This window comes from Fukomys damarensis, unplaced genomic scaffold, assembly GCF_012274545.1.
Source record: "Fukomys damarensis isolate Sample0158 unplaced genomic scaffold, DMR_v1.0_HiC HiC_scaffold_20, whole genome shotgun sequence".
In the NCBI taxonomy this organism is placed as follows: Eukaryota; Metazoa; Chordata; class Mammalia; order Rodentia; family Bathyergidae; genus Fukomys; species Fukomys damarensis.
In genome coordinates, this window is record NW_022900932.1 from 65,379 (window position 1) to 75,973 (window position 10,595).

Below are 10,595 nucleotides of genomic sequence, written 5' to 3' on the forward strand. Positions count from 1 at the left end.
GGATGGGGCAAAAAATTGAAAATAGAAGGAAAATGGAAACAAAGCTTTGTATATGGGAAGGACAGGGGGTCAAGGGAAGGGGAAATGGGAAAAAAAGACAAGATATATCATGTACGGTTGCAAATTCCCTGAGTGTTATCATTATGTATATCTAAAATGTACCAATAAATGTTTTACCTCAAAAAATAAAAAATACACACTATCAAAAAATCATAAGTAGATGTAATGAAATCCCAATCAAAATACCAACAGTATTCTTCACAGAACTAGAGAAATCCTAAAATCTACGTGGAGCCACAGGTGATGCAAAATAGCAAAAACAATCCTGGGCAACAAGAGCAAAGCAAGAGGCACCAAAATCCCAGGTTTCAAGTTATATTAAAAACAATAGGGCTGGGTATGGTGGCCCATGTCTGTATTCCCAGTACTCAGGAGGCTGAGGCAGGAGGATCACTACAAGTTCAAAGATAGGCCATAGTGAATTCAAGGTCAGCCTGAACTGCATAGTGAGATCCTTTCTCAAAAAAAAAAAACCAACAGACAACAAAAACAGACAAGTAGATCAATGGGACAGCACTGATGATGCAAAATCAACCCAAGGCACATTCAGTCATCTGATCATCAACAAAGGGGCTAAATGCATACACTGGAGAAAAGACAGCCTCTTCAACAATTGGTGCTAAAGAAAACTGCTTATACACATCCAGAAAATTGAATCTAGAGCCCTATTTCTCACCATGTCTAAAATAAAATCAAAGCTTAGCAAGGCTGAGGCAGGAGGATCATTGTGAGTTAGACGTTGGCCTGGGCTACATAGTGAGTTCAAGATCAGGGCCAGCAATTTAGCTCAGTGGTGCCACTGCCTGCCTCACAAGCACAAGATCCTGAGTTTGATCCTCAGTATAAAAAGAAAAAGAAACAAGACCAACCTGAACTACATAGTGAGACCCTGTCTCAAATAAATAATCTAGGTATTTAATCATTTAATCTGCTGGAAGATAAAATAGGCAAAATTTTCTAAGGATAGTGGTGTGCACCTGTAATCCCAGCCCTCAGGAGGATGAGACAGGAGCATCACTACAAAGCCAGAGATGTAGCTCAGTGGTGCCATTTGTGCTTGGCAAGTGCAAGGTCCTGAGTTTGATCTTTGGTACTGAAAATAAAGAGGATCACACAATTCGAGGCCAGCCTGGAATACAAAGTGAGTTCAAGGCTACATAGTTTTCAAGGCTACAGTGTTCAAGGCTGGCCTGAACTACATAAGGAGACCCTGTCTGAAAAAATTTAAAAGGTAAAACTCTTGAAGACATAGGCACAAATGAGGATATTCTAAACAGAACCCCAATCACATGAGAAATATCAAGAATCAACAAATGGGATTATATCAAATGAAAAGGCTTCTGCACAGCAAAGGGAACAACCAACATAATGAAGAGACAGTCAGGCGCGGTAGCAAACACCTGTAATCCAGCACACAGAAGGCTGAGGTAGGATCACTGTGATTTTGAGGCCAACCTGGGCTACATAGTGAGTTCAAGACCGGCCTGAACTACATAGCAAGATACTATCTAAAGAAAAACAAAAAAAAGCAAAACAAAACAAAAAGCAGAGTGTGGGGCCAGGGATTTAGCTCAGTGGTTCCACCACCTGCCTTGCAAGCACAAGGACCCAAGTGTGATCCCCAGTACTAAAAAAAAAAAAAAAAAAAAAAAAAAAAAAAAAAACACAAAAAATAGCAGAATGAAGAGACAAACTACAGAATGGAAAATATTGTTGCCAGCTACTTCTCAGACACAGAACTAATATCTAGAATCCATAAAGAACTCAAAATAAACAGATCCCAAAAATAAAAGACCCAATCAAAAAAATGGACAAGTGGCACGGGGATTTAGCACAGCACCTGCCTGGCAAGTGCAAGGTCCTGAATTTAATCCCCTGTAAAAAAAAAAAAAGGACAAGTAAATTGAATAGGTACTTCTCATAAGTACATATTTCCAATAAATACATGAAAAAATGTTCAACACCTCTGGTGATTAGACAAATGTAAATTACAATATTCACACTCCATCTTACCCCAAAAAGAATGTTTATCAACAAGAAATCAAATAATAATAAATGTTGGGAAGGCTTGGGGGAAAAGGAACACTTCTGCATTGTTGGTAGAAATATGAACTAGCATAACCACTGTGTTCAGTATGGAGACTAAAAGTTAGCCAGCGGTTCTTCTTTTAAGTATCTCCCCCCAAAAAAAAAGAGTTAAAGACATCACATTACGATGATACATGCATACCCGTGTTTATAGCAGCACAACTCATATAATGGCCTATGTGTCCATGATTGGATGAATGAAAAAAATGTAGTATTTATACACAATGGAGTGCTACTCTGCCATAAAGAAGGATAAATTTGAGTCATTTTCAGGAAAATAGATGCACCTTGAATTCATAATAGTAAGTGAAATAAATCAAACACACAATCTTAAGGGCTGGGGATTTAGTTCAGTGGATCTGCCGCCTGCCTCACAAGCACAGGTCCCGAGTTCGATCCCCAGTACCAAAAACAAACACACAATCTTAAATATTGCATGTTTCTCTTATATGGGAAACCCAAACATGAATAAATTAAAGGGCAAAAATAAAAAACAAACATTAGAAAACAGATAGACCTTTTGCAAATGAGTAGAGCATCTACAGACGGAAGCAGGAGGTAGACAGGGGAGCGGAAAGAGAAATAAAAGGAACTAAAATGTGTTAAGTACATAGACCAATTCTCCATCATGTATGTGACCAGTATATTCTGCAAATATATTATATAATTACAAACAAATTATATTAAGACAAAAGTAAAAATACTTAAACTTATCACTTTCTAGTTATTCTACTACATTTGTTTTATACACTCGAACTATTTATATCTGTTATGTCTATATCATAAAAACACTACATAATGATACAATGTGATTGCATAGGTATTTTATTGCTGTATAGGTATATCTATTACTTTCCAACTCTGCATCTTAGTATATGTGCTGCCAAAGTGAGCACTCCAGCTCTGCATTTTGATATTGTTAAATTGACAATTTAAAACTGTCCATGCTAGAAAAATTTGCGAATGCTAAGGATGAACGCTTCTCCCTGCCCCATCGGTACTGGGGATCAAACTCAGGACCTTGCGTTTGTGAGGCAGGCATGGCACCACTGAGCTAAATCCCCTGCTCGAATGACATATGGAATAATAGCCCATCATGGTCCATGCCACTTTGGACCATATTACAACAGTTTCACAGCCCTGGAACAATGCTGAGTGATTCCACATCCATATCCTGTCAAAACAAACAGCATCTGGTCCTCCTTCCTGATACAATTGGAAAAACATGCTCACTAGATCACTGGGTGCCTTACATGGACCTGGAATCAGGTTAACCAGGCACAATCACAACTAGGGTTTTTTTGTTGTGTTTTTTGTTTTGTTTTTAGTTTGTGCTGATTCAGTCACCTTCCCAGATCCATATGGGATGGCATTTTTTTTTTCTGGTACTGAGAATTGAACCCAGTGCCTCACATGCTACACAAGCACTCTACCACTAAGCTATATCCCTGGGCCTCAATCATTTCTTTTGGATTATACTATTATTCTCTCTCCTTTTTCTTTTTTCTAGTTGCTTTATTTTGTTGGAGTTTGTTTTATTTTTCAGTATTGGGGGTTTAACCCAAAACCTTGCACATGCCAAGCAAACATTCTGCCAATAAGCTATCTCCCCAGTCCTTTCTGATTTTTGTTTGCATTTTACTAATTTTTTATTAGTACATGCAATTTACAATCATCTTGTGGAGACAGAGTCTCACTACATTGTCTATGCTGCCCTTGAACTTGCAATCCTCCCACCTTAGCCTCCCACAAAGCTGAGATTATGTGTATGCACCGTCATGCTGGGCCCAAAATATTGTTCTATTTACCACCTTTGTAGAGGAGTATAGACTCAGAGATCCCACCTGGCCTTCCCTACTACTATAACGCTTACTCCACTGACAAAAGAACCAGTGTGAGGATTCTGCCAACTACCAAGTACAGTATGTGTGCCCCATTGACACTCAGAGAAGGCAGAATTGACTACTAGGAAACCTGGTACAGCCACTGTGACCTGACTACACTGCCCGCACTCGAGGAAGAGAAACACAATGACTCATGTACACCATACAAGACTTAGACTAAATGTCCTAAGTACTCTTCCAACTGTTTTATAGCCGTTACTACAGTATGGTCCACCTCAGAAAGAAGAGTTGAGAATTTTAAAAAACAGGGCCCTAAGTAGATGAATCAGAGGCCTGAGAGGAAAAGCTGAGTGCTGGGAGTAATCCCAAGGTGGAGAGATACTGCCCTTGTTCTTCCTATTTATGGAGAGAGTAGGTTGCCTTTTTACCTCTCATAGTGATGACTACTTCTGGCATATTTCCTGTAAATACTCCCTCCTCCCTCTACCATAATTGTGGCTAATTAATTGTCTTCAGGCTGTAGAACCCAGGGGTCTTAGCAGAGTTAATGAGCACTTTCTCCCCATGGGATGGAAGTCCTGGGATCTCTTTCCACCACACCATGTCAGCCTATTTTCAGTGTCATTAAAACAGAGGCTAACTTTGCCGGAGGAGAAGGGGCCCGGTTGCCGACAGAGACCTTCCCAGCAGACAGGTACTCTCATCACCCTTGGCTTCATCTTCGCTGCAGAGCCATAGTGGGCTGTGGGTTGGTGAGCAGCTGGCCCATTTGGGTTCACACATCAGCTCTTGTGCTTCCTAACTATATTGCCTTACACAAGTTGTTTAAATTTTCTTCACTTCAACTTCTTCATATTAAAAGATAATGAATGACAAAGGGTTACAAGAGACAATCAAGTGTGTGCTGGCAAATGTTTAACCACTGACATGCCGAGGAGAGGCAGTTTTGTAGTATGTGATCCAGTGTAACCACCTTTGCAGTAGCTGATTCAAAGTACCAATATGTTAATTCCTGAAAATGTAATAATCAAGTGATAGTATGAAGCAGTGCTAGCAAATCATGTACACACATGCTTAGAAATGTGCCTGGTAGTAAACATTAATAACACATTACAACCAGAAATCTACTGTCCATACAACGTCCATTCCACTGTTTTTTTCTTTTTAGTTTTCTTCTTGATGCCCAAGTGGAAACAGCACCAGTTAAGACTTCTATTGTAGATAACTGCTGACAGCAGAAGGGACTTTTCTTTGATTAAAGGTAAGTAGAACATTTGTTCTTCTCCTGGATCAGTTTCCACATGTCCTGGACAGTGGAGCACCAGATTTGGAGTTAATGGTATGAGTTTGTATAAGTTGAATCACACTGATCTAAAAGCCTCACCCCTCCAGCTCTGGATGGGAATAGGCCATGGTCACCAAAGCTCCCCAGTGGGCTCCCTCCTGGGATTCTTGGAACATCTAGGGCTGGAAAGGTTCCCTAGACTCTTGTTCCTGGCATTTATTGATCTTAGAAAAGTTACTTACCCTTTCTATGACTCTTCACTCTTCGATAAAAGTAGGGTAATGGTATCTTTTTGCAAGGTTACTGTGAGAATCAGATGTTCAGGGTTCAGGTTGCGCTTAGAACCATGCTTGGCCCAAAAGAAGCACTTAACAAACCAATATGGTATCAAAGCAGTTAATGATCACAGGACATCAGAGACCCTTTTGAGGGGACTCCAAACCCCTACTAGCACAAGGCTGATACCTGGGAGCTCAAGAAACAACTGAATAAACTAATAAATCAGGAAGAAAGGAGTAAATGTAAGCGATCAAAAGAGAGAAGAGCAACAGAGTCACAAGAGAGATACAATCTAAAGACATTCAGAAATAAGGCAGAGAAAGGGAAAGAACTGGTAAAATGTGGTATACTGATTAGGGTGATAGGTGACAGATGACTTAGAAATGGTTGGCTAAAGTTACAAACAACTATATATTACAGCCAGGCACGGTGGCGCACACCTATAATCCTAGTATCCTGGAGGCTGAGGCAGAAGGATTGCCATGAGTCCAAGGGTAGCCTGGGCTACATAGCAAGACTGTCTCAAAAAACAAAAAAGCAACAAAAAGAGAATTATATATTACAAAGAAAATGCATGGCTGCTGTTATGGTTTGGGCCTAGATGTCCCCCTAAAGCTTCATGTGATCAAAGGCTTGATCTAGAGTGTGTGAAGCTGGAATTGATTCATGATGTAATGCTAGGCTCAAGGGCACTAGGGTTAAGGGTGTGAGTGCTGCCTACCCTAAGCAATCTGCATAAGATAAAAGGGGCAGGGAGCTCGTTAACTCTCTTGTTACTTTTGCTGCCTCTTGTGTGCCATTGGTTTCTGCTCTGCCACACCTGTTTCTCATCCTTGTCTTGGAGTTGGCTGATTATGGACTGAAACCTCTATGAACTATAAGCCAAATTACACCCCTTCCCCTTTAACTTTGGGTGCCTGGTATTTTGTCTCAGCAATGAGAGAAAAGTAGTTAATACAGTGCAATGGATGTGGAGTTTGGAGGAGTGATGAAACACCTGGAAGTAGATAGTGTTGGCTGTATAAATGGTGAATACATTTGAAAGTGTGACTGTTATGATATGTAAAATACATCTCAAAAAATACTTCAGAGTGGGGCATGATGGCAAACACCTGTAATCCCAGCACTTGGGACCGTGAGGCAGGAGGATCATTGTGAGTTCGAGACCAGCCTGGGCTACATAGTGAGTTCCAGGTCAGTCTCAACTACATAGTGAGATCCTGTCTCAAAAAATCTATTAAAAAAAAAAAAAAAAAAAAAAAACCTTCAGAATGGTAGTTCCACCTTAAGAGTTGGAAATGAGAGGCCAGAAATGAGCACACAGGGGGTTCTGAAAGATCTGAAATGCTTGTCAGCTCCTTGGTTGCTGGATATGTCAGGGGTTCATGCCGCTAAGCTGCAGAGATTTGTTTCACTCACACTTTTGTATGAATATACAATAATGTTTTCAATGTTTTTAAGGGGGAACAACAATAGAAAAAGAAAAAAGCAGGAAATAGAACACTCTGGCAAAAAGGAAGGCGTAATGGATCTAAAATGCAAACCAGTGCCTGGTGACTTGAAGGTGCTTCTTTCAGCGAGCACTGCCTGCAGGTGTCCCCCTTGCTTGCCACACCCCCCAGCGGCTTTCCCCAGACCTTCTAAGACCAGGAAACCCTGACTCCTCCCGGTAAGTGCTACAATGGCCACCACCTTCCACCGCCACCCCTGAACAGCATTCTGTGCTCCAATATTTCTTTTATAGAGAAAATCCAGTTACCTCATCTAGGAAACCTTCACAGACAGATTTTTCCCAAACTGTGTCCTTCAACTCAAACCCTCTTTCCTCTCATTCACTCTGTACAATGGCATCACCAGCCTTTAAATCCTTAAGTCTTTGGCCGGGGGTTTTAGCTCAGTGGTTCCACCACCTGCATCGCAAGCACAAGGTCCCGACTCCAATCCCCGGTACCAAAAACAAAACAAAAAATCTTTAAGACTTTTGATAATGCTTCTGGCACCTCTCCCGTGATTTTCACATTCACGGGGTCACTCTCACCTCTTGCCTGAAAACTCTTCATAGCAAAGACTGAGCATGTGGGCCAGTTCTAATGAGATCAGAGCAACACAACAGATCTCACCGAGTGCAGATCTCTTAAATGAAGATCTCTCCCACAGATAACTCTTCTGATAAGCTCCCTTGCAAATAAATATAATGAGTGCATTTACATTCATTTCAGTCCAAAATTCGTCCAGCCAACAGACCAATGATAAAGCCTACACAAATAACATATGGCCAGGAAAATTCATTCAAAATATATTAATTTGGGCCAGGAATGTACCTCAGTGGTGCTGCACCTGCGTGGCAAGCACAAGGTCCTGAGTTCCATCCCTGGTACAGAAAAAAAATATGTATTTTTATTTGAAGTGTGTGTGTGTGTGTGTGTGTGTGTGTGTGTGTGTGTTGCTGGAGATCAATCCTGGAATCCTGCATACTAGGCAAAGGCTTTACCACTGAACTATACAGCCCAGACCCATTGTTTAGCTAGTTCCTCCAACAGATAGATAGTAAGGGAAAAGACAACAGTTACAAAAGGATCCTGAACACAGGGCACCCAGTAAATTTCTGTTCAGTGAATGGATTAGTTAATCTGTACTTGATGTCAGCCTCCTCTGTCCCCAACCAGGAAGGCAGAGGCACTAGTGTGAGGCTCCATCTGTAACCACTACTGGTGTCCATTCCCTCACTGACACTCAACAACTTGACCAGGAGGAGCAGAGGAAGGAGCTGCTGGTGGTAATGTGCCTAGGAAGCAGGGCAGACAGAGGAAAAAGGTCTACTCAACACAACCTGACAAGTAACCAGGATGCATTTTTACAAAACAGGATCAAGGGCACTAATCCAACAGCCTCATCCCAGCAGCTGTGGACACGAACTGGTCATGTTCAACCAAAGCTCTCCAGCAGGCTTCCTCCTTCTGGGCTTCTCTGAACACCCAGGGCTAGAAAAGATTCTCTTTGTGATTGTCTTCATTTCCTACCTCCTAACTCTGGCGGGCAACACACTCATCATCCTGCTGTCCGTGCAGGACCCCAGGCTCCACTCCCCAATGTACTTTTTCCTCTCCAACCTCTCATTCTTAGACCTCTGCTTCACTACAAGCTGTGTCCCCCAGATGCTGCTCAACCTCTGGGGCACCAAGAAGACCATCAGCTTCCTTGGCTGCTCTGTCCAGCTCTTCATCTTTCTGTCCCTGGGGTCCACTGAGTGCATCCTCCTAACAGTGATGGCTTTTGACCGCTACGTGGCTGTCTGTCAACCCCTCCACTATGCCACCATCATCCACCCCCGCCTGTGTCAGCAGCTGGCAGCTGTGGCCTGGATCATTGGGCTGGTAGAGTCAGCAGTCCAGACGCCGCCCACCCTCCGCCTGCCCTTCTGTCCCCACCATCAGGTAGATGACTTTGTGTGTGAGGTCCCAGCACTAATTCGACTCTCCTGTGGGGACACCACATACAATGAGAACCAGATGGCTGTTGCCAGCGTCTTCATCTTGGTTGTGCCCCTCAGCCTCATTCTCGTCTCTTATGGTGCCATTGTCTGGATGGTCCTGAAGATTAACTCCTCAAAGGGGCAGAGGAAAGCTTTTGGGACATGCTCTTCTCATCTAATCGTGGTCACCCTCTTCTACAGCTCAGTCATTGCAGTGTACCTCCAGCCTAAAAATCCCTATGCCCAACAGAGGGGCAAGTTCTTTGGTCTCTTCTATGCTGTGGGCACTCCTTCTCTTAACCCTCTCATATACACCCTGAGGAACCAGGAGGTAAAGAGGGCACTGAGGAGGTTGCTGGGGAGGGACGGGGAGTCCAGACAAAGGTGAGAAGCGGCGGCCTCGTTCACTTTGGGAAGAGATTCTGTGTTTCCATCAGGAAGCATGAGTTCTGCATCCACCGTGCCTCAGCAATGGATAGCTGGGGTAGGGGTGTAGACAGACTGAAAAAGGAGATAAATATTTCTACATGAAACACAGTCACGGATGAAATTTAATATTCTCTATTTTATCCGAACAACCTTAAAGTCTCACAATCATGTGCCTATCGCTTCCATTTCTTAATTATCCTCCCTCACCTCTATTTCCTCACCTCTAATTCTGATACCTCCCTATTTGTTTTGCTTCCAAGTTTTCCCCACTTATCTGTCTGGTTTTCATTCTCATTCTGTTTTTTGGTGTTTTTTTTTTTTTTTTTTTTTTTTTTTTAGCATATGTGCTGCTGAAACGAGCACTTTTTTTTGTTTTTATTGGTGGGGGGGTACCTGTGGTAGACTAAGCTGCTAGCCTGTCCTAAGTAAAAACCAAACAGCCTCCATGTTGACTCACTGATCACCCCATGACCACAGTTGTGTCGTTACCCATGACAACGGGTTTGCACAGACAAGTGACCTGATCCGTTACATAGTAACATTGTGTTATACTATTGTTATATTCTCCTCCCAAAGTTTATGGTTAACTATTTCCTCTTACAATTTTGTGGTTTTTGCCTTTATAAACTGCCTGTATCTGCAAATAAATGAGACCTTGACAACTCTTTGCTTGGTCTCCTTCTTTCCGCGCCCCTCTTGTCTCATTTCCAGGTACTTCCCCTTCTCGAGCTCTGCCAATTACTGACCCTGCGGGCCGGGGCAAGTGGCGCCCAACGTGGGGCTCGAGACACGGGGTCTTCACCTGGTGGATGCTGCTCAGAAGATCGGCCAATCGACTCATAAGCAGTCCGCTCAGACCCACCCGTCTGAGAAAGTGACTGTGCATAAGCAGTCCGCTCGGACTCATGCGTCAGAGAAAGTGACTGTGCATAGCAAGTCCGCTCAGACCCACCCATCTGAGAAAGCGACCTGCGAGGTAAGTGAGCAGCACCAACAATGGGACAACAGGTTAGTATGTAGTTTTTGTTCAGGACTTAAAGTCCACCCTCAGGGCACGGGGAGTTCGGGTTAAGAAAAAGGATCTAATTAAATTAAAAATGTTGGAACAAAGTCAAAGATTGTTTTAATGATTCCCTGA

At 42.6% G+C, this 10,595-nt stretch overlaps 1 protein-coding gene across 1 annotated transcript; it reads left to right on the plus strand.

Annotated features, from left to right (window-relative positions):
* Positions 1 to 8,477: 8,477 nt before the first annotated feature.
* Positions 8,478 to 9,505, plus strand: LOC104875703 (olfactory receptor 2H2). Its single transcript, XM_010643397.2, has one exon. It carries the CDS (start codon positions 8,478 to 8,480, stop codon positions 9,414 to 9,416), a length of 939 nt encoding a protein of 312 aa, XP_010641699.1. The 3' UTR covers positions 9,417 to 9,505.
* The last annotated feature ends 1,090 nt before the right edge of the window (positions 9,506 to 10,595 follow it).

Excerpts from the sequence above, each read along its gene's own strand:
- LOC104875703 (XM_010643397.2), top strand. The coding sequence starts at position 8,478 with ATGTTCAACCAAAGCTCTCCAGCAGGCTTCCTCCTTCTGGGCTTCTCT.